Source organism: Mesoplodon mirus, assembly GCF_964341445.2.
Source record: "Mesoplodon mirus genome assembly, chromosome: 19".
In the NCBI taxonomy this organism is placed as follows: domain Eukaryota; kingdom Metazoa; phylum Chordata; class Mammalia; order Artiodactyla; family Ziphiidae; genus Mesoplodon; species Mesoplodon mirus.
The window spans coordinates 65,244,071-65,268,211 of record NC_138995.1 but is presented as its reverse complement, the minus strand read 5'-3'; the positions used below and the strand labels follow the sequence as shown (position 1 = coordinate 65,268,211).

The 24,141-nt window shown below is 49.5% G+C and overlaps 1 protein-coding gene across 3 annotated transcripts; it reads left to right on the top strand.

Moving 5' to 3' along the window:
- The first annotated feature begins 13,421 nt into the window (after nucleotides 1–13,421).
- ZNF132 (zinc finger protein 132) lies at nucleotides 13,422–23,655 on the top strand. 3 transcript variants are annotated; one of them, XM_082606591.1, is made up of 3 exons: nucleotides 13,422–13,771; nucleotides 16,177–16,303; nucleotides 19,408–23,655. In XM_082606591.1, the coding sequence occupies exons 1-3, from the start codon at nucleotides 13,673–13,675 to the stop codon at nucleotides 21,336–21,338; spliced, it is 2,157 nt and encodes a 718-aa protein (XP_082462717.1). In that variant the 5' UTR covers nucleotides 13,422–13,672; the 3' UTR covers nucleotides 21,339–23,655. The 3 variants fall into 3 exon arrangements, with proteins under 3 accessions (XP_082462717.1, XP_082462716.1, XP_082462718.1); XM_082606590.1 differs by having other exon boundaries at nucleotides 16,135–16,303; XM_082606592.1 differs by lacking the exon at nucleotides 13,422–13,771 and adding an exon at nucleotides 13,781–14,006.
- Nucleotides 23,656–24,141: the final 486 nt, after the last annotated feature.

The following is a 24,141-nucleotide window of genomic DNA, read 5'->3' as shown; positions in this document are numbered from 1 at the left end:
TACGCAGCAGCGCTCCCGTCCAGGACCCCCAAGGCAGGTCCATCATCCAGAAGGCCAACACCTGTGACGTGCGTGACCCAGTGTTAAAAGACATATTACACCTGGCTGAGCACCAGGGAATACAACCCAGGCAGAAACCGTACACGTGTGAGGCATGTGGGAGAGGTTTCTGGCTCAGTGCAAACTCTCACCAGCACCAGAAGGAGCACAGTGAAGAGAAACCTTTCACATGCAGGGAGTGTGCTAAGGCTGTCCTGGACAGCCATGGCCTCCAGCCCCAGGCCACCCACGGAGAGGGGACATCACACAGAAGTACCAAGCGTAAGGAGGCCTTCCCACCCAGCTCCATTTGGCAGCAACAGCAGGGAGGCCACACCTCACAGAAGCCCTTCAAGTGCAGCGACTGCGGGCAAGCCTTCCTGAAGGCCTTCGCACTCCTCAACCACCTGATCACTCACGCCAAAGAGAGACCCTTCAGGTGCCCAGCAGGTGGAAATGCCCCCACGGAGAGCTCAACCCTGGTTCATCACCGAAAAACTCACACTGGAGAAACATCCCATGTGTGTAAGGAATGTGGGAAGGTGTTCAGCCACCTGTTTAGCCTGAGGACGCATCAGAAAGTTCACACTGGAAAAGTGCATCTCAGTTGCAGTGAACGTGGAAAAGTCTTCACCCGCAAACACTCACTCACTCAGCACCAGAGAGTTCACACTGGAGAAAGGCCTTATGCATGTAACAAATGTGGAAAAGCTTTCCGCTACAGCTCAAACCTCTCTAAGCACCAGAAGGGTCACACTGGAAAAGAGCCGTCTGAGTGCAGTGGACATAGGATCACTTTCAGCCAGAGCTCCAGCCTCCCTCAGCCCAGAGAGGTCACAGCAAAGAAAGGCCTTAGGAATGTGGCAAGAGTGGATAAGCACTAGTGGGGACCTTCTCCTTGTTCCATAAAAGGACTCACTCCTGAGAAACTCCTATGAAAGAAACCTTTGTGAGGAAGCCATCAGCCAAAATTTGAAACTTGAGCATCCCACACCCCTACTGGGAGATTGGCTGTAGTGCCAGTGGTAAGTGGTAAGCTTGCAGGAGCTATGCTGCACTTTCTAACCTGTCCAGGTGCTTTGCCAGATTATGTCACTGCCAGATGCCCTCTCACCTCTACCAGCTAGCAGGTCCCCACACCACCTGCCTGTCATCTCAACATACTCAGGGAATGCAGGCTTGTGTTCTCATTCCCTGGAGGGAGCCATAAACGTTGGGAGTCCATTGGGGTCGCCTCATTTTCCACCTCTCCCCTGTCCCAGTGGCTCATGTGTTGCCCTGACGTAGTTCTCTCCAGGAGGATCTGAACTGGAGTCTGACGATGTCCAGAGGAAGCTTCCTTCTTCATGGGCATTGTTGAGTCTACAGATGATGCCTGCAGTGAACTGGTCCAGCCTCCAAATCACCCAGCCTTGGAACTGCCTGCCTGCAGAGTGTGATAATAAAGACCTTATTGCTGAGGCCATCTTTAATCCTGAGACTCCGTCCATTGTGTATGGGGAGAGATGGAGAACAGAATTGGGCTCTAATGGTGCCAAGAGAGGGAAGGGCTTTTGTGGGGGCCCAGACTTTGATAGTAGGACGGCAAGGAATAGCGTGCAGTCTAGGCCCCTGATGTCCAGAATCTGTAGGTAGGTATCTCTGGATTTAAGATCTACAGGGGCCATGTAGAAGCACAAGTGGGTGTGGACACACTGGGTTTGAGCTCAGGAAGACTGTGACAAACGTAGATGTGGCCGATGCTGTGCTTGGGCCACGCACATCATACCCACTCACAAGAGCTGAGTGTGTTCAACATCAGTGGGCAGCTTGAAATAGCCATGGTGGAATTTATACCACAGAAATTAGCAATAGCTCTCGGGGGAAAAAATAACACACTTGAGAAAACCTGATTTGTAGTGTTTGCCAAACTTGCTGACAGTGACCTTCGCCACAGGAGAGACTCAGCTGTACAGGGGAGTCCTGCACGCTCTTGCCTTGTCCTCCAGAACAAGTGCGATGCCACTTGAGGGGTGTAACCAGGGGTGAGGTGCTCACTGCCAGACAATAATCTCGAGGTGGTTTAGATCCCTACAGCCTCCCAGAGCTGCTCCCTTCAAGGCCAACACTGCAAAGGCAGGAACCCTGGGACTGAGAGGAGGGAGGTCCTGCAGTCCAGGATTTTAGTGGCCCAGTCAGTATTCCGGGCGAGTGTGGTGGCCACTGGCCTTATCATATCCTGTTTTCCGCTGCCACTGAGGCACAGCTGTCCCCGGGTGTAGGGGTCAGAGACGGTGGAATCAACATATGGTTGCCCCATTTTCTGGTTTTCCAAGAGGAGTGAGCGATCCATGTTTTTATGTGGAGACTTTTCATTTTATAAAGGTTGAAAACTACTTCCCCCGAACTTCAAAGTTTATAGGTATAAATACAAACTATACATATGGGTTCCATATGTGTTCCTGGACCAACACTTATGACTCTCAGAAAATAAGCAAACCAGGCTTCAGGGAGCCCAAGGGTCCCTGGGCGTCCCCAGACACGAAGGCTTTTGGCCCGGTGTTTGCTGCACAGCATGTGGCAGGGACAGTGGCACCGCTGCTACTCCACTCAGGGTGGCTCTCTGCCCCCCCCATCCTCCGCCAGTTCCCTGAAACTGACCATATGAGGGATGGCATTCCTGGCAGGCTTGTGGGCAGCCGAGCACGTGGCAGATGTGCCTGAGCTCTCCCCAGCAGCCCAAGGTGTCAGGGAATCCCCTGAACTCAGACCATCCCTTCTGGGTGTAATGACTGTCTTCCACCAACTTGGGGGGCTTGGGATCAGAGTTACACTCAGTTAACCTTGGGGCCTCAGGCTTCCCAGCAAAGGGTGGAGACGCATCATCAATGGCTCAAGTCCTTGAACCTGTGTTGTCAGCTGTGGTTAGACAGGCCTCATAACACTGCCCCTAGTGCATGGGTGAAGCCCTTCACCTCCCTTCTACTCTCCCCACCAGGGCTCTGTCACACCGGCCAACTTACTGGAACCTTAATATTTCCCTGGTGATGCCAGAACATACTGAACAAAGGTGTGTTCGTTCTGAGCGTCTGACTCCCCAGAGTACCAATTCATCCCTAGCATCACAAGATATCCAGGGACCCTTGGCCTGCTCAGGCCCACTCTCCTGGGTGTATCAGTTGCCTCCCACCAACATGGAAGAGTGGCTTGGGATAAGAATTAAAGTCCAGCTGAGACATGTGGAACTCAGGCCTCCAAGCAAGGTAGGGCAGACACCTGTCATCAGAGCTGAATCCTTTGTACCCCAAATGGTCTGCGATGTGTAGATCCTGTAAAATGAAGACTTTTGGTGAAGAGTCCTTGATTTGGTGAAGTGTCCTTGACCTGAACCTGCCTTGTGGTCTCCCCAACAGGGCTCTGTGCAGGGCAGCCAGCCTGCGGGTGTGTGTGTGTGGGGGGGTGTCTGTGGGTACATGATCATGTGCATGTGCCAGAACATCCAAAATAAAGCCCTTATGGCTCTGAGCATCTACGAACTGGGGCTACTGACATCTGTCTTGACTCTACGGGAAGGTTGATCTGTGAATGAGCCACGGAGGAAGGCAGCGTTAGTTGAGCCCCAGATCCACTTAGTGCCTGAAGCCAGATGCAAGTGGACTTTTGGGTTCCATGTACCAAAACTGACCAAAGCAATTCACAGAGGAAAAGGTAATTTTTTCAACCAACCAAATCAACAATTGGACAGCCATATATCACAACAACCAATTTCCACCCATACCTCAAGTCATGCGCAAAAGTTAACTCAGACTTGATCACAGACATACCTATAAAACTTATAACCATAAAAGTTCTAGAAGGAAGCATAGTGACCTTGGATTTGCTGAATTTCTTAAATATATCATAAAAAGCATAACAAGAAAAATACAAATCAAATGGACTTCATCAAAATTTTAAACTTTTGTATTTCAACAGTCCCTCTCAAGAAAATGAAAATGTAAGCCACAGACTGGGAAAACTATCTGTAAAACAAACACTAACAAAGGACTTGAATCTCGACTATATAAAGAACTCTTACAACTTTTTGGGGGGCCACACCACAGGACTTGTGGGATCTCAGTTCCCCAACCAGGACTGAACCCAGGCCACAGCAGTGAAAGCACCAAACCCTAACCACTAGACCACCAGGGAACTCACACAGCCTAGTTTTTAAAAATGGGCAAAAGTGACTTGAACACTCACTTCACTAAAGAAGATATCTGGATGGCAAATAAGCACATGGCTTCCATGTAAAACGTGTTATTTATTTAAAGCTCACGGCACCCCCATAGGTGTTCTAGAGATACTGAGCCGGTAAAGGACACAAAATCTGGAGCTACACATCACAGCTGATAATTAGCTGTGTCTCACTGGACATATTACAAAGTCTCAGTTCCCCCTATATGTAATAGATTATTGATTGGTTGATTGATTGATTGATTGGCTGCGTTGTGTCTTTGTTGCTGTGCACAGGCTTTCTCTAGTAACGGTGAGTGGGGGCTACTCTTCGTTGTGGTGCTCAGGCTTCTCACTGCAGTAGCTTCTCTTGTTGCGGAGCACGGGCTCTAAGTGCGTGTGTTTCAGTAGTTGCAGCACATGGACTCAGTAGTTGTGGCTCGTGGGCTCTAGAGCGCAGGCTCAGTAGTTGTGGTGCATGGGCTTAGTTGCTCTGCAGCATGTGGGATCTTCCAGACCAGGGCTCAAACCCATGTCCCCTGCATTGGCAGGAGGATTCCTAACCACTGCGCCACCAGGGAAGCCCTATAATAGATGATTGACAATGACTCCCCTATATTTATTATTTTTATTTTTGGCTGCGTTGGGTCTTCATTGCTGCATGTGGGCTTCCTCTAGTTGCGGCGAGTGGAGGCTACTCTTTGTTGCGGTGTGGGGGCTTCTTATTGCAGTGGCTTCTCGTTGCGAAGCACGGGCTCTAGGTGCATGGGCTTCAGTAGCTGTGGCACATGGGCTCAGTAGTTGTGGCTCACAGGCTCTAGAGTGCAGGCTCAGTAGTTGTGGTGCATGGGCTTAGTTGCTCCACGGCATGTGGGATCTTCCTGGACCAGGGCTTGAACCCATGTCCCCTGCACTGGCAGGTGGATTCTTAACCACTGCGCCACCAGAGAAGTCCCGATTCCCCTATATTGAATTGATGGCTTTGGCAGAGGTGCAGGTCTGCAGATCCTCAGAAAGTCTGCACACCCTCATCCCACATGGACTCAGTCATCAAAGCAGACTCATGGGCTTCCCCGCCTTTCAGGGTCTGGTGTCTGGAGGATATGATTTGTAGCCCAGGAGAAGAGCTTCCTCTCATTGTGGCTGGGGGTGTGATGTGAAATATCCTCTAGAACAAGAAAGCAGCAGCCTCGCCTCCTGGACCACTGGTATGTTTTCAGAGCCCCCTCTCCCTTCCCTGGGTGAGCTCTTAGCAGCCAAATCAAAAGATTTGGAACATAGAATCTTTCCGCCTTTCCCAGGAGAGCAGATATGCAAAGGAGGATACCCACTGGAAAGGAAGAAGTAAAAGTGTCTTTATTTGCAGATGACGTGATCCTGTATGTAAAAAAATCCTAAGGAATCCATTTTAAAAAGAAAACCTCTATAGTAAATAAGTTTAGCAGGGGGCAGAATAAAACCCAAAATATATTAGCAACAATCTGAAAATGAAATTCATGAAACAACTCCATTCACAGTACCTTAAAAAAAAGATTAAAATGGTAATAAATTTAACCAAAGAAGTGCAATACTTGTACTCTGAAAACTATAAAACAGTGCTAAGAGAAACTACTGAGAGACATTCCATGTTCGTGGATTAGAAGACTTAATGTGTGGGACTTCGCTGGTGGCACAGTGGTTAAGAATCCGCCTGCCAATGCAGGGGACACGGGTTTGAGCCCTGGTCCAGGAAGATCTCATGCCGCGGAGCAACTAAGCCTGTGCGCCACAACTACTCAGCCCACACACCACAAGTACTGAAGCCCATGATCCGCAACGAGAAGCCACTGCAATGAGAAGCCCGTGCACCACAACGAAGAATAGCCCCCACTCACCGCAACTAGAGAAAAAAAAGCCCGCATGGAGCAACTAAGACCCAACACAGCCAAAAAACAAAACAAAACAAAAAAAAAGACTCAATGTGTTAAAATGACAACACTCCCAAATTGATGCATAGATTCCATGCAATCCTCATCCACAGCTGACAGTTTTGGTAGAAACTAACATGCTGATCCCAAACTCATAGATATGCAAAAGACTTACAACAGCCAAAAGAATTTTGACAAGGATCAAAGTTGGATTTACCTTATCTAATTTCAGAAGTTTCTATAAAGCTGGGAATTCCCTGGTGGTCTAGTGGTTAGGACTCCCCACTTCCACTGCAGGGGGCACAGGTTCGATCCCTGGTTAGGGAACTAAGATCCCACAAGCCGAAGCAAGGCCAATTAAAAAAAAAAAAGTTTCTATAAAGCTAAGGTAATCAAGACAATGTGGTGCTGGCATAAGGCCAAACATACAGATCAACAGAATAGATTTGAGAGTACCAAAATGCCCTTAATTGATTTCCAACAAAGGTACAATGTGGAAAAGATGCCTTTTCAGCAAGTGGTTCTGGGAAAATTAGTTATTCACATGCAAAAAGATGAATTTAGATCCTTATCTCACACCATACGTAAACGTTACCACGAAAAAAACCATAAATATAAGAGCTAAAACTATAAAATTTATAGAAGAAAACAAAATTTTTGACTTTTGGTTAGGCAAAGAATTTTTTAGGTATGACATTATGACAATACATAAAAGGAAAAACTAATAAATTATACTTCAAATGTAAACTTTTGCTCTTCAAAAAACACCATTAAGAAAACTAAGGGACTTCCCTGGTGGTGCAGTGGTTAAGACTCCGTGCTCCCAATGCAGGGGGCTCGGGTTCGATCCCTGGTCGGGGAACTAGATCCCACATACATGCCGCAACTATGAGTTCACATGCCGCAACTAAGGAGTCCATGTGCCGTAACTGAGGAGCTCGTGAGCCGCGACTAAGGAGCCCACCTTCCACAACTAAGACCTGGTGCAACCAAGTAAATAAATAAATAAAGGGGCTTCCCTGGTGGCGCTAGTGGTTGAGAGTCCACCTGCCGATGCAGGGGACATGGGTTCGTGCCCCGGTCCGGGAGGATCCCACATGCCGCGGAGCAGCTGGGCCCGTGAGCCATGGCCGCTGGGCCTTCCCGTCCGGAGCCTGCGGTCCGCAGCGGGAGAGGCCACAACAGTGAGAGGCCCGCGTACCACAATAAATAAATAAATGAAAATTTTTTTAAAAATTAAAAGATGAGCCACAGACTGAGAGAAAATACTCGTGTATATATATACGGATTCTGAATATAAAATCTATGAAGAACTTTACAATTCAATGATAAGAAGACAACCCAATTATCATCACAGAAGATAAAGAGATGGTTAATAAGTACATGAAAAGATGCCCAACATCATTACTCACAAAAAAAATGTAGATTAAAACACCAGTAAACGGAGGCGGAGGCTGGTTAGCGGCCGGGGGGAGGCCGAGACGGGTGAGGAGAGCGGTGGACTCACGGCTGCTGGCCCGAAATGTTGGGGGCCAGAGTCTGGTTATATATGAATGCAGATCCTCACCCATTCTCAAATAAACCCAGGAATCTCGACTGAGAGGATCGCTTTGCTGTAGGCCATTACCCCAGTGGTTGAGAGTCCGCCTGCCGGTGCAGGGGACACGGGTTCGAGCCCTGGTCCTGGAAGATCCCACATGCTGTGGAGCAACTGGGCCTGTGCGCCACAACTACTGAGCCTGCGCTACAGAGCCTGCAGGCCACAACTACTGAGCCTGTGCTCTAGAGCCTGAGAGCCACAACTACTGAGACCGCATGCCACAACTACTGAGGCCCACGCGCCTAGAGCCCGTACTCCACGAGAGAGGCCACCGCAATGAGAAGCCCACGCGCCACAACAAAGAGTGGCCTCTGCTTGCTGCAGCTGGAGAAAGCCAGCACGCAGCAACGAAGACCCAACGCAGCCAAAAATAAATAAATTAACATTTAAAAAAAGTCCCCCACTAAAAAACAAAAACAAAACAAAAACAAACAAACCAAAAAAACACCAGTAAGATGACTGCTTACTGGGTAGAGAGTTTCAGTTTAGGATCATGAAAACTTTCTGGAAATGTGCAGGAGCGTCAGTTGCACGACTGTGTGACTTTATTCAAGGACGTCGTACTGTATAGCTAACGGCACAGTCACTGTGGAAAATGGCTTTGGAGTTTCTAAAGAGTTAAACATAAAAGTATCACATGACTCGGCAATTCCACTCCTAGGCATTTACCCAACAGAAATGAAAACATATGTCTACACAAAGATTTGTAAGCAAATATTCCTAGAAGCATTATTTATAATTGCCAAGAACTGAAAATAATTCAAAGGTCCATCAATTGGTGATGGACACAATTTGGTATATATGCACAAGACAATGTCATTCAGCAATAAAATGGAATAAAATACTGATACATGATATAAGGAGCTTTTTGGGGCAATGGGAATGGGGTAAGATAATGGCTGCAGAACTCTTTACATTAATTAAAAATCATTAAATTGTATACTTATACTGGGTGTATTGTTGGAGGGAGGTATTCCCTGGAACAGAGACCATCATGTTGCTTCTTCCAGACCAAACACTGTCTTCCCCAGGAGAACTCCAGGTCAGAAGCTTCAGAACAGAGGCTTCCATCATTTCATTTCACAGGGACATGGGGAAGAAATGCAAATTGAGTCACAGCTGGACACAGATGCTCCATGCCTTGCTGCTGTGCCTTTTTTCAGCCCAATGGCTAATTTGGGAGCACCTCTCAATTCAGTGTTCTCAATTCACTCCATCCACTAAATAGGACTCCAATATCAAAGGTAAATTGGTGATGGAGTCACTGTCAAACAGTACCAGGGCTGAATGACAGGAATGCACAAAGCCATCATGTTATGACTACTTGAAGCAGCTCCATGAAGGCATCGCTGACATCAAATGCAGACTTCACAATGTCCATGAATAACGGGAACCTTACCCAGAAGGCCCCTTGCTCAGAGCAGGAGTGAAGTCCATGCCCTACTCAGTCACAGGAGAGCAGCACGATGTCATGCCAGTGGGTGCAGGGCCATCACCCTCCAGGGCACTGCAAGCAGGGAACAGGGGCTGCTTTATGCTGAGCAATTGTGAGGTGACCATCAAACACGGAAGGGCTTCTTCCCTAAGAGCCAGTGGTGCGACAGCTCTCCCAAAGTCCCCCAACAAGTCACAAAGTACAACACTGCCCCTTCAGGCTTCCCCATGCGCAGGGCAGTCCTGGAGTGTCTCCTCTGGTGGCGGTCCTTCTATACAAGGTCCAGCTTCCGCCTGAAGGCCACTCATGTAGGCTCTTTCTTGAGTGTTAATTCTCTTATATTGATAAGGTTAAAAAAGAGGCTGATTATTTTAAATAAAACGTTAAAAAAGGGGGGTGGGGGTGGAGAGCTGAAGACTTTACTGTATTCCCTGCCCTCAGAAGGCTTCTCTCCAGAGTGAGGTTTCTGGCATTGGGAAGGAGGAAGTGTGGCTGACACCTCTCCCAGGTCAGCTGTGCACACAGGGTCCTTCTCCAGTGTGAAGCGTTCTACGCGGAACAGGCAGGAGCTGCAGCTTTTTGCCCTCCTACTTACCTCACTCACAACGTGGTAACTTGCTGCTGCAAAACGGGATTAACTCGGAGGAGGCTTTCCAACACCAGCTGTACTCGCTGTGCCTTTCTCCGACGGGGACTGCAGGCAACAGGTTTCATATTTTCCTGAAAGTTTTCATGTAGTTACTGCATTTGCACAACTGTTGCCTGGTGTGAATTTTCTGGTGCTAACGAGAGTGGAGCCTGAATGGAGATGCCCGTTCTCTACACCTGTGAGTCCTTTATCAGTGTGAATGCTTTGGTACAGGGGGAAGTGCAAAATTTTGCTCAAAATTTTGGGCCGCACTCCCTGCCCTCATAAGGGCTTTCTATGGGGCAAATATTTTGGTGCTCAATGGAAATAGAGGTCTGGCTGGAGGCTTTCTCATGTAACATTCAAAGGTGTGAACGTACTCCTGCTTTCTCAGGATGGAGACAAAGGTGAAGGCCTTCAAAATGCACTTGGGATTTTTTTTCCCATTCTTAAGTTTTTTCTGGTGGTAGAAAAGGGAACACCTCTCCATTTGCTGTGCATTGATCAGGTGTCTCTTTCAGTGTCAGTTCTCTGTGGATTCTGCAGAATGTAGAGCTGGCAAGGCCTCAGTGTCTGGTGACAGACAGGTGCTGTGCAGTGAAGGGAGTCCAGGCCTGGGACCCCTGACACTGTGCCCACCTTCCTCAGAGGGAACAAGTCAGGCTCATGGAAGAACAGGTTTTCAAGAACTACTTAAGGATATGTGAAGGGGAGGCCAATGATGGATGACCCGGCCATAAGAGGGGAGAAAGAGAGAGGCTGCGAGGCAAAGGACCAAGAGGGGTTAGCCAGGGGACAGGAAGTCAGGGGAAATTAGGATGGAGTGTCAGAAAGATAGAAAAGAGGCATGGGTACTCACACTGATGCCAGGGCAACAGAAGACACAGGTCAGGTACCAGGTAAGAGATCAGCCCACTGCCACAGGCCCTTCCACACCTGTCTTGCACTCACCAGGACTGGTCTTCCATGGGTCTCTCTGGTCATGAACTGATTCGAGCCACCCTGTCCACCAGCCAGGTCCCCTTTCGATGTTCAAGGTGGGTGACCGCACTGGGGTGGGTGGAGACAGTAATTCTTAAGGGAGATCAAGGCGTTTGTGAGAGGTCAGCCAACCCCAGGTCAGGGTTGATTCACTCCATGACAGACCAAGGTGGATGAGGATTACTTATGCATCTGGGAGAACTGAACCTCACAAAAAATGAACACCCCAGGAAGGCCTCACTAGAAAAGCTCAGTGGCCGCTGAATCAATGACCACGTTAGTGCCCATAAAGCCAGTAAAGGCACTGACAAGGGGCAGCTGGCAGGAAACTTCCACGGGAGGAGGTGTGACAGAGGGACCGAAAAGTCACAGACCCTGACTGGTTCATCAGACCAGAAAATAACCAAGCTGGATGTGATCGGCTACTCGGGTTGTGATATTTTTGACCTTGGACCACAGCTGTCAAGGTCCCAAGGCAAAAGGTGTTGGGGGTTGTTTATACAGTAGTCTGGGAGGAGAGGGAGCAGAACATTGGACAGCACTCGGGCCAGCAGCACCTCTCACGGGGAAGCTGGCAGCCTGACCTGGTGCAGACAGCACCATATCCCAGCAGAAGCCCCACTGGGCCTCACTAAGGAGACCCACTCCTTCTGAAAGAAAGGCAGATGACCTTGTCCTCAAAGGTCACTGGGTCCTGCGACAGCAGGCAAGGGGCACATGAATGTGCTCTAAGCATCGGGCACTGGACCTGACACGCCAGTCTCTGTCCTGCCACACACTTCCCCTTATGTCTCCCAAACCCTGTCCCCTGACACACCTGCCCACCCTTTCGTATCTGAGAGCATGGGCCGTCCTCCTGGGTATGCACTCTCCCCATGTTCATTGGTGTTTGGACAATGCTTCTACTTTTCTGCACCCACCTCATCTACTCAGCTGTTGGTCCTTAGTCTGGACACCCCACACTCACCTCAAGGCCTATCTGTAACAACCTAAGAGTTTCCTTCCAAAATCCCATTCTCAGCATCTTCCCTGGTCCAGGCCACCAGTGCACTGCAGTCTGGACATCAGGAGGCCAAATCAAAATCCCCTATCTATCTGTTCACGGGCACATGTGTCACCTCCACCTAGAGGCCTCCAGACAACTCAGTCTCTACCCGTACAAAATCCAACTGCTAATCTTCCCCCAAACGTACTCCTCCTGCCAACCTCCGATCTCCATCTCATTCTTTATCTGAACACTTAGGGTGGTCCTTTACCCTCCACTAGGTTCACTCTCCACGTGTAACTGGAGGTCCCATCGACTCCACTTTGAAAGACGCATCCAGAATCTGAGTATCTCTCCCACCTCTCCTGCTTCTATTCTGAGCAGGCCACCCAACATATACCTGCAGCAGCAACCTCATGAAGCTGCCTGCTTTCAGCCCCACCACAACCCCTCTCCCACAAGGCTGCTCAGTGTGTTGACGCGGGATCCACTGGGATAGTTTCAAAATCCTAACTCAGATCATAGCCATCCATCTTCTAATGAAAAATCTCTGTGGCTCCCAGTATCCTCAGCCCGTCAAAAGAGGTAGGACTCCTATCCTCACGCTCTCGGTTACCCGCAACGGAGACTGGAAAACTTTCCTGAATGCTCTCAGGTCAGCCTCACCTCCGAGGCTTCGCACATGCACATTCCTCCGCCTGCACGCTCCACATTTTATCACACTGGATTCTGAAAGGGAGACCCCCAACCTGTGAACGTTCCACTGTCCTGAACACCCAGGCCTGAGGCTGAGTCAGGGACTTGGGGCACTGGGGTTCGGAGTCCAGCCAGGTGGAGGTCAGGAGACTCTACCTCATCCGTGCCTAGTCGATCGGCTCGCTTATCACGCCCGCAGTCCAGCTACATAGTGGGTTAAGACCTCGGAATGGCTGGCTTTTGAGCCTGGGTCTTCTTCTCGGTAAAGCGGACACAACGCACAGGGCGACGACTCCGGGACGGCCACGGACACAGACGGGCCTTGACGGAGGTATCCGCAGGGCACCCCGACGCCAGGCGGTCCCCCGACAGCCGAGGACACACGAGCTCGGGGAGGCGGGACGTTCGCTGCGGTCATGGGGCGTACAAGGCCAGCGGCTGGACCTCCCAGGCTCTCGTACTTACCCTACTCCCGTTTCCGCGGGTCCGGGGAGCCTCCTGGATGCTGTCCACAGCCCAGCAACTACGTCCCCCAACGAAGTGCCGACACAAAGGCGGGGCAAGGAAGCAATGGTCCGACCCCGGAAGTCCCGCCCCCGCCCGCGCGGCCGTTCCGGGAACGCCCCCTTCCGTAGGTTATCATTGGTCCCTATCCTGGGCTCTCATTGGTCAACACTGGGTGCGGTCGCACGGCGAGGGCGTTTCTGGGTAATGTAGTTCGTGTCTCGTGAGCCGTGACGCAACGGGCGCCCTTCCTGATCACCTAGGCAACGACTAGGCGGCACCGCGATTGGCTCCGGGAAAAGCGTCATAGGCGGCCGCGAGCCTTGAACCAGTGAAGGGTCAGGTTTCGGGCGTTTTCGCGTGGGCCGCAGGGGGTGGGGCGGGACTTCCGGCGCGGCCATTGCAGTCTTCGTTTTGCGGCGGGTGGGGCTATGCGCAAACCGTCACTGGGACGTGCGGCGAAGGGGGCCGGGGGGGACATGCTGGAGCAGTCATCGCACCTTGGCAGTCACTTTTACCCTCGGCTGACGGCCCTTCCTTCCTGAGCCTCGGTTTTCCCGGAAGTGGAACGGACGCAGAGAGTCTCCGCGCCCCGCCTTCGTCCCACATTCCCGGGAGACAGCTCCTATATCATACTGGGGAAGACAAAGGCCTGAGTGCGACCGTCAGCCTGCGGTCACTCCACCCAGTGGGTGTGGGAGTTCGGATGAGCCCGCTGGGCTCATCCCGGTCGCCGCCTGGCAGGGCCCCGCCCAGCCCACAGGTTGTGACCGGGCCTGCAGCGTCGCAGATGGACCCGGCGCAGGTGAGTGGCGGTGCACAGGTCCTCACCTGCTGGGATCCACCCATCCTGTGCCTGGAGCCCGTTAGAGAATGGTCGTGTCCCGAATTCTTCACCTGCACATGAGTCTGGGGCCCTGAGAGTCACTTTCCCCTAGCATCCGGAACCTAGGCCAGAGGTTATATGGAGCGGATCACGTGGGATAAGGTCTGGAAAGGTGCCCCTAGCACAGGGATCAGCATGTGCCAGTTGCTTGGAGGTGAGTATAAGGTGGAAGTGTTCAGGGAAACCACAGGTCTCCATTTCGTCTGGTGGAAATAACGAGCAGGGGAACTGGAAGCCGGCCTGGAATAGCAGAGTGAGGTGCTGGGCCTCTGTTCGCAGTGTGATGCGAGTCACGGGAAGTGCAGAGCAGAGGAGGGAGGTGTTCTGACTCGGATCTCAACAAGCTCCCTCTGGATGCCGGGTGGAGAAGAGACTGGGAGGTGGGGCGCGGTTGCAGGCAGGAAGACCGTTGAGGAGGAGACTGCAGTAGTCCAGGTGTGTGCTCTTTGTGGCTGGAGCAGAGAGGTGCCTGTGAGGTAGGAGAAGTGGTTGGCTCCTGGATGTGCTTTTTAAGTAGGACGGACTAGATTTCCTGATGTGTGGCAATGAGGTATCATGGTTGACCCTGATAGGTTTTCCGGATGTGGAAGTTGGTGCGAGGAGTAGATTTCAGAGGGAAGATAAAGAGTTGGGTTTTGGCCTTATTGTATTTGAAATGGCCCAGAGGGACTTACCCGGTAGTCCAGTGGGTAAGACTCTGTGCTCCCAATGCAGGGGGCCCAGGTTCGATCCCTGGTCAGGAAACTAGATCCCACATGTGTGCCGCAAGTAAGAGTCCTCATGCCGCAACTAAGAAGTCCGCATGCCACAACTAAGAGTCTAAATGCCACAACTAAAGATCCCGCATGCCGCAACTAAGACCCGGCGCAGCCTAAATAAATAATAAATACATATTTAAAAACAACGTCCCGGGGCTTCCCTGGTGGCGCAGTGGTTGAGAGTCCGCCTGCCAATGCAGGGGATACGGGCTCGTGCCCCGGTCTGGGAAGATCCCACATGCCGCGGAGCGGTTGGGCCCATGAGCCATGGCCGCTGGGCCTGTGCGTCCGGAGCCTGTGCTCCGCAGCGGGGGAGGCCACAGCAGTGAGAGGCCCGCGTACCGCAAAAAAACAAAAAAAACCCAATGTCCCAGAGACTGCCAAATTGAGGTGCCAAGTGTGCTTTCTGCCACGTCCAGGCTGGAGACATCTAAGGGGTGGAGGCTTGTGCTTAGACACTGTGTGCAGCTCTGAGCTGGGTTCAGGATGATGACCAAGCCTCTGAGTACAGTGTAGACTTGGGATGAAAAAATGAAGCCCGGAAGTACCTGAGGCAGGATAACAGAGGGGCCCGAGGTTAGACTGTTTTACTCTCTGCAGCTCACCAGGCTTTTGTGGCCGTCCTCCTTGGGTCCAGGGGGTCTTTTCAGGCTATTGGAGTAGCAGGGACATAAAGGGTCAGCCCAAGCTAAGAGTTCCTAAGCCAAGAGTGGGAGCCAGTGGGTCTGGGATTCGTGTATTAGGAGGGGCAAGGGCAGCTATGACTGGTGAGGGGACAGCATGCGCACGGTCAGAGCTGGAAGAGAATAAGGCTGTTTTGAGATCTTACTCATGGTTCTGCGGTGCAAGGTTGAAGCAACAGAGCAAAGAAGGGAGGCACTAAATAGAGGGGTGAGGGCTGTCTCTGTCAGTGGGAAGTTTTGGCAATCAAGGGCAGTCCAAGGTTAGTATTGGATTTTGCTTGCCTTTGTCGGCAAGCTATGTACACAGTGGTTTATGGGTACACTAGGGAGATGCCGGTGGTGTGGCCAGGGAGAGGGGCGATGGCATTGCGGGCTGTGGGGAGTGGAGATATGAGGAAGGTATGGTCCTATGTGTACAAGGTAAGGGAATGAGCCCTGGTACTAGAGGCTTAAGGAAGAAAAGAGAGCCCAAATTTTCTTATATTTAGGAGGTGTGACCTGGAGGACACAAGGGAAATTGTCCAATGGGGGAAGTGGGCTGTGTGCCAACCTAGAGCTGAAATAGCATCCACCTATCCACCTTCCATTTGTTCCTCTTGTTTGGTTTGGTCTGGATACAGTGGCCAGGGGGACTGTGAGGAGAGGAGGACAGCAGTGGGGCCAGCACCTGTTGTCTTCTCTGAGGTGAGGGCCTGGAGAGGGGGGTGAGCTGAAGGCAGGTGAGGGGAGGATGGACTGAGGGGGTCATGCGAAGAGGAGACGCCAGTGGTAGATGTGGCAGAACTCTGAGTCACAGGTCAAGGGCCTGGATGTGCCACTGGACTATTTGTTTGTTATTCAGCCCACCTGTTGGCCCCCTGGCTTAGCCGTCTCATCACTGCAGAGTCTGGTGACCTTCGAGGATGTGGCCGTGCGCTTTTCCAAGGAGGAGTGGGGGCTCCTTGATGCAGCCCAGAGGCAGCTGTACCACAGTGTGATGCTGGAGAACTTGGAGCTCGTGACCTCACTTGGTAAGGCCCTTCTGTTCGGCCCGTCCTGGTGGCCAGCATCTGCCTTCTGCCGTCTCCCCACAGAACGCTCCGTTCATCCCAAAGCCGGACCGTGGACACGGCTTCCTTCCCAGTTTCCTGTTGTAGGTGCCGTGAGTGCTGGGACTGGGCTGTATGCACTCCCTGAGCAGCCTGATGAGCAATCCTAACGGCTGTTATGTCCCGCAGAGTCCTTGTGGGAGAGGAGGTTGGGGATCAGGCATTCCGGTCTGCCTAACGGATCCCACTGAGCTTGGCCAGTCCCTGGGGGGTGACCTAGCGTGAGGCCACGCCTAGGTTCTGCCCCTTCCCCCAGAGACATTGTTTTTTAATGGCTTTACTGATACATATCATAACGTTCACCTTTTTTTTGGCTGTGTCGGGTTTTAGTTGAGGCAAGTGGGATCTTTGATGCAGCATGCAGGCTCTTTGTTGCAGTGCACAGGCTTCTCTCTCATTGTGGCAGGCAGGCTCCAGAGCACGTGGGCTCTGTAGTTTGTGGGATGCGGGCTGTCTTGTTAAAGCCCACAGGCTTAGTAGTTGTGGCACACAGGCTTAGTTGCCCTGCAGCATGTGGGATCTTAGTTCCCTGACCAGGGATCGAACCCGTCTCCCCTGCATTGGAAGGTGGATTCGTTACCACTGGACCACCAGAGAAGTCCCACATTCACCTTTTTAATGTGTACAGTTTAGTGGTTTTTCATATGTTCTCATTGTATAAATATCACCATAATCCATAAAACTCCTAGAAGAGAACACAGGCAGTATGTTCTCTGACATAAATCATACCAGTTTTCTTAAGTCAGTCTCCCAAGGCAATAGAAATAAAAACAAAAATAAACAGATGGGACCTAATCAAACTTACAAGTTTCTGCACAGCAAACGAAACCATAAACAAAACAAAAAGACAATCTACGGACTGGGAGAAAATATTTGCAGATGATACAGCTGACAAGGGTTTAATTTACAAAGTATACAAACAGCCCATACAATTCAGTAACAACAACAAAAAATCCAGTTGAAAAATGGGCAGACACCTGCTGGGCCTGTGTGCCACAAATGCTAAGGCCCGCACGCCTGGAGCCCGTGCTCCGCAGCTGGAGAGGCCACCGCAACGAGATGCCTGCATACCGCAGCAAGGAATGGCCCCCCCTTGCTGTGGCCAGAGAGGAGGCCATGTGCAGTGGCAAGGACCCAGCACAGCCAAAAGTAAAATAAATAAATTAAGAAAAAGAAAAAGAAAAATGGGCACAAGACCTAAATAGACATTTCTCCAAAGGAGACATACAGATGGGCAATAGGCACGTTAAAAGATGCTCATCATTACTAATTATTAGAGACGTGCAAATGAAAACTACAGTGAGGTACCACCTCACACTGGGCAGGATGGCCATCATTAAGAAGTCTACAAATAACAGATGCTGGAGAGGGTGTAGAGAAAAGGGAACCCTCCTACACTGTTGGTGGGAATGTAAATTGGTGCAACCACTATGGAAAACAGTATGGAGTTTCCTTAGAAAACTAAAAATAGAGTTGCCATATGATTCAACAATCCCATTCCTGAGCACATATCCAGAGAAAACTCGAAAAGATATATGCACCCCAATGTTCACAGCAGCACTATTTACAACAGCCAAGGCATGGAAACAACCTAAATGTCCCTCAACAGATGGTAAAGAAGATGTGGTGTATATATACAATGGAATATTACTCAGCCTTAGAAAAGAACGAAATAATGCCATTTGCAGCAACGTGGATGGACCTAGAGATTATCATACTAAATGAAGTAAGTTCATAAGGAGAAAGACAAGTACCATGTGAGATCTTATATGTGAAATCTAAAATATGACAGAAATGAACATATCTATGAAGCAGAAACAGACAGATACAGAGAACAGACTTGTGGTTGCCAAGGGTGGGAGTTGGAGGAGGGATGGATTGGGAGTTTGGGATTAGCAGATGCACACTAGTACATATTGGATGGATAAACAAGGTCCTACTGTATAGAACAGGGAACTGTATTCAATATCCTGTGATAAACCATAATGCAAAAGAATATGAAAAAGAATTGTACATATATGTGTAATTGAATCACTGTGCGGTACAGCATAAATTAACACAACATACTTCAATTAAAATTTTTAAAATTAGAGGTAATAAATAAATATCACCATACTCTAATTTTAGAACATTTTCATTACCTAAAGAAAAACTTTGTAGCCTTTAGCAGTCACTATCCATCCCCCTCATCCCTTCCTCCTGAGTCTTAGGCAACCACTAATCTACTTTCTGACTATACAGATTTGCTTATTCTAGGTGTTTTATACAAATGGAATCATACAGTATACATTTTTCTGTGACTGGCTTTCACTTAGCATAATGTTTTTGAGGTTCATCCATGTTGCAGCACATATCAGTAATATGTTGTTCATTTTTATGGCTGAATAATATTCCATTGTATCGATATACCAGTTTTTTAAATCTATTCATCAGTTGATGGGCATTTGGCTTGTTTCCACTTTTCAACTGTTACAAAAATTATGGCTGTTATGAACGTTCATGTACAAGTTTTTGTGTAGATATGTTTCATTGCTCTTGGGTAGATACATAGCAGTGGAATTCGCAAACTGTTTCCCAAATTAGGAGCACCATTTTACATTCCCACTGCAGTGTATGAGTGTTCCAATTTCTCTACTTCCTCATAAACAGCTTGTTACTATCTTTTTTCTTATAGCTATCCTGGTGGGGTGGTATCTCATTGTGGTTTGAGTTTGCATTTCTCTAATGACTAATGCTGTTGAGCATTTTTTCACGTACTTATTGGCCATTTGTGTATATTTATCTTTCTTTGAGAAATGTCTTTTCAAGATCTTTGTCTCTGTGTCCATGCCTCTTGTAAGGCCCCTTTACTCTGTGGCTTGCTGGGCCCTGTCCTGCACAGTGAGCCTTTCACTCTTACTCTGGCCCCCTGGCCTATCAACAAACCCTTGGGCCCATTTCTGTATGTGTCAGTCACACATTTCTAACGAAATCACCCTTTCCACTAAGTGGAACACTCAGTTAACCAGAAATTTCTCGGCTTTCAGGTTGTTGGCATGGAGTGGAAGATGAGGAGGTACGTTCCAAGCAGGATGCTTCTGTAGATGTGGTGTCACGGGTCAGGATTTTCAGTGCACATCCTTCCACCCAGAAGGCTGACAGTTGTGACATGTGTGACCCATTCTTGAAAGACATTTTGCACCTGGATGTACATCAAGGAACACACACTGAGGAGACTCCCTACACATGTGTAGCATGTGGCAGAGAGTTTTGGTTTGGTGCAAACCTTCACCAGCATCAGAAGGAGTGCAGTGGAGAAAAGCCCTTCAAATGGGACAAGGACAGGGACTTGTTTGTGCAGAGCTCAATAGTCTGTCTATCAGAGAAGCCCTTTACATGTGCGTTAGGTGATAAGGATGTCTTGGACGGCCATGACCTCCTCCAGCACCCAAACACAGGTCGCAGTGGGAAGCCACACAGCAGCACAAAGTGCAGGGAGGCCTTATCACACCCTTCCAGTCTTGGGCAGCTCCCAGAAGTCCATGCCTCACAGAAGCCCTTCAAGTGCAGTGACTGTGGAAAAGCCTTCCAGAAGAGTTCTGTCCTCCTCATCCACCTGAGAACTCACTCTGAAGAGATACCACTTAGATGCCTAAGAGTTGAAAATTCCTTAGAGGAGAAATCAACTCTTGTCAATGACCAAAAGTTTCACACTGGAGAAACATCTCACGTATGTAAGGAGTGTGGCAAGGCCTTTAGTCACCTGTCTAAGCTGAGGAAGCACCAGAAATTTCATACTGGAGTAAAATACTATGAGTGCAGTGACTGTGGGAAAACTTTCAGCCACAAACTCACACTTGTTCATCACCAGAGAAACCACACAGGAGAAAGGCCTTATGAATGCAGTGAATGTGGGAAAGCTTTCAATAACAGGTCACACCTCACTAGGCATGAGAAAGTTCACACTGGAGAAAGACCTTTTGAGTGCAGCAAATGTGGAAGAGCCTTCAGCCAAAGCTCCAATTTCCTTCGGCACCAGAAAGTCCACACCCAAGTAAGACCTTATGAATGCAATCAGTGTAGCAAAGCCTTCAGCCGCAGCTCTGCTCTCATTCAGCACTGGAGGGTTCACACTGGAGAAAGGCCTTATGAGTGCAGTGAGTGTGGGAGAGCTTTTAACAATAACTCCAACCTTGCTCAGCATCAGAAGGTCCACACTGGAGAACGACCTTTTGAATGCAGTGAATGTGGAAGAGACTTCAACCAAAGCTCTCACCTCCTTCGACATCAGAAAGTTCACACCGGAGAACGGCCTTTTGGATGCAGTGAATGTGGGAAAGCCTTCAGCAATAGCTCCACCCTCATTCAGCACCAGAAAGTACATACTGGTCAAAGGCCTTATGAGTGCAGTGAATGTAGAAAAGCCTTCAGTCGCAACTCCAGCCTGATTCAGCACTGGAGAATTCACACTGGAGAAAGGCCTTACGAGTGCAACGAATGTGGGAAAGCCTTTGCTCACAGTTCCAGTCTCATTGAGCACTGGAGAGTTCACACAAGAGAAAGGCCCTATGAGTGTAGTGAATGTGGGAAATTCTTTAGCCAAAACTCCATTCTTATTAAACATCAGAAAGTTCACACTGGAGAAAGGCCTTATGAGTGCACTGAATGTGGGAAGTTCTTTAGCCGCAAGTCCAGCCTCATTTATCACTGGAGAGTTCACACCGGGGAAAGGCCTTATGAGTGCAGTGAATGTGGGAGAGCCTTCAGCAATAACTCTCACCTTGTTCGTCACCAGAGAGTTCACACACAAGAAAGGCCCTATGAATGCAGCCAATGTGGGAAAGCCTTTAGTGAAAGATCCACACTTGTTCGACACCAGATAGTTCACACCAGAGAAAGGACTTACGAGTGTGGCCACTGTGGGAAAATCTTCAGCCGCCTCTGCAACCTTGCTCAGCATAAGAGGATTCATACCTGAGTGGAGCATTGTAGAAATGATCTTCGTGAGAAAATCTTCAGCCACGTCAAACTCATGCAGCAGAATACCCACAAAGAAATTATCTAATGTGTCACTAATGTGGACGAGCCTTCAGAAGCTACTCTGCCCTTTTTGAGCAGCCCAGGAACCCAGGCAGCACTGTCTTGCCTCTGGAGCATAAACCTCTTTCTAGCTGCCTGGATCCAAATATTTTCAGCAGTCACCTACATATACATGGAGAGAACACCTCCCTTTGCCTCCCTTCTTTCCTGGAGGGTGTTGGGATTGTCCTAGGCTCACTGGCATGGCTTCATTCCCATTGCCTCTGAGAAGGTTAAGGAATGAACTGACCCCATGCCGGTTGAGAGATTAATTAATCAAGACACATGACAGTCCTAAATGTTAATATACCTAACAGTGCTTCAAGGTACGTGAAGCAAAAACTGATAGAACTGCAAGGAGATATAGACAAATCCACAATTATAGTTGGAGATGTCCACATCCATCCCAGATAATCAGTAAAGACAGAGAAGACGAGCAACACTGCCAACCTACTTGACCTAATTGACATTTATAGAACATTCTGTCCAATAAAGGCAGAATACACATTCTTGTCACAGGCACATAGAACATTTACCAAAACGGAGCATCTTCTGGGCCACAAAACAAGGCATGATAAATGGAAAAGAATTGAAATAGTACAAAGTATGGACCCTGACTATGAGAGAATTCAATAAGAAATCAAGAATAGTATGATGTGTGGAAAACCCTCACCTGGAAACTAAATAGCACACTTGTAAATAATCCATGGTCAAAGATGAAATCAAAAGAAAAATTTGTATTTTGAATGAAAATGAAAACAGGATATCACAACATATGGAACGTCTAAAACAGTACCAAGGGAGAAATATTTGTGTGTGTGTGTGTGTGTGTGTGTGTGTCTCCATGTATACTGGTGAGATATGAATAAGCCCTATGGAGTGTAAAAAAGAATCATTAAATGCTCAATTTTTTAAAAGTTACAACAAAAGAAGCAGCCATGACAACTTCTTCCCTTCACTAAAAGGTAAAAGCCAATTGCAGAGGTCACCTGAGCCCCCAGGAGACAGAAATGCAGAACATCAGGAGGGGCCTCATCGACAAACTCGGGGCCTCTCCACAGCCCTGCTCACAGTTGCCAGTTGTGTGGTTTCTTAAGGGATGTCTGTCTCCCCGTGTCTTAGTCCATCCCAACGGACAGAACAAAAATACCATAAACTGGGTGGCTAATAAATAATAGAAATTTCTAGGGCTTCCCTGGTGGTGCAGTGGTTGAGAGTCCGCCTGCCGATGCAGGGGACACGGGTTCGTGCCCCGGTCCGGGAAGATTCCACGTGCCGTGGAGTGGCTAGGCCTGTGAGCCTTGGCCGCTGAGCCTGCGCATCCAGAGCAGTGAGAGGCCCGAGTACCGAAAAAAAAAAAAAAAAAAGGCTAATAATAGAAATTTCTCACAGTTCTGGAGGCTGGAAAATCCAAGATCATGGTGCCAGCAGATTTGGTGTCTGGGGAGGATCCTGGTTAATAGCTGTCTTCTGTGTCCTCACACAGTGGAAGGAGAGAGGGAGTTCTCAGAGGGTCTCTTTTATGAGGGCACTAATCCCATTCATGAGGGTTTCTCCCCCATGACCTAATCATCTCCCAAAGGCCCCCACCTCCAAATACCAAACATTGAGGGTTAGGTTTCAACCTATGTATTCTGGGGGGACACAACATTCGGTCTGCATCACCTACTAGAATGTCAGTTTCATGCAGGAGGGCCCCTGTGGGTGAGTTCAGTCTCCAGAGCACAGCAGCAGCTTGCACAGCCTGGGGTAGGTGTGCAAGCACTCAGGGAGTGCAGGAAGGGGGGCGCACTACTTCTTCCCTGTGCTCTCCTACCTTCCTCCCCAGAGTCAGCTCTGATGACGGGGCTGTGGTCTGGGCCCAGCACAGTCCTTCAGAGCAGCCAAACATTCCCTGGGGTCCTACTGTGTGCCAAGCTCTTGCCTGAGCCCTGTGGTAGATACATTTCATCTCCATCTGATGTGCAGTACAGAGATTTAACGTGCCAGCAGACTAAAGTAGCGTCATTGCAGGGTGGCTGGAGCTATGGAGGAAATGAAGCAGCGCTGACAAAGTGATGGCTGCTACTGCAGATTGGTTGGGAAGAGCTGAGGAGATGACTCCAGGGGAAGGGTATTCCAGCCAGAGGGAACCATAGTGCAGAGGCCCCAGGCAGGAATGAACAGTGAGGAGACCCAGTGGCCCATGAAGAGACGGCCAAGAGGTCAGGAAACAGGTCATGCCGTCCCTTTTGGCTGGGGTGAGGAGTTTGGTTCAGTCTACCCTACCCCCACTTGTTTGTCATCTGAGCCCTACTCGGCTCAGCTGGACTCTAACTCAGCTCCCACACAGACGGCCATGCCAGGGGCAGACAATTATTACACACAGGGAGAAGGGCCCGAGCAGGCCTGTGGGTGGGCGTATGCCTTGCGGTGTTGGAGAGACATTGAGCAGACTGGCCGAGAACTCCGTAGGGTCCTACCCCACGTGGCCACCACCCCTCCTGCCATCGGGGGTGGGTGAGAGGAATCACTGAAGCTAAAGGAAGCAGCGGTTTCCAACCCCAACCCACAGTACTGGCTGAGCACCGTGGCCTGAAGCCCCTCAAGTCCAGGCTTGGTGGCTCTCTCCCCAAACATACCTCCCAGCTACCATTTCCTTCTTGACATGAAGCACAATTTCTAGACCAGGGACACAGCTACAACCACATAACAAGTTTCGC

Bases quoted from the DNA above. Each gene is read 5' to 3' on its own strand.
- ZNF132 (XM_082606590.1), top strand. From the start codon at position 13,673: ATGAGCCCGCTGGGCTCATCCCGGTCGCCGCCTGGCAGGGCCCCGCCC. The intron at 13,772-16,134 runs GTGAGTGGCGGT...TTTGTTATTCAG, and splicing joins CGCAGATGGACCCGGCGCAG to CCCACCTGTTGGCCCCCTGG. The intron at 16,304-19,407 runs GTAAGGCCCTTC...CTCGGCTTTCAG, and splicing joins GGAGCTCGTGACCTCACTTG to GTTGTTGGCATGGAGTGGAA.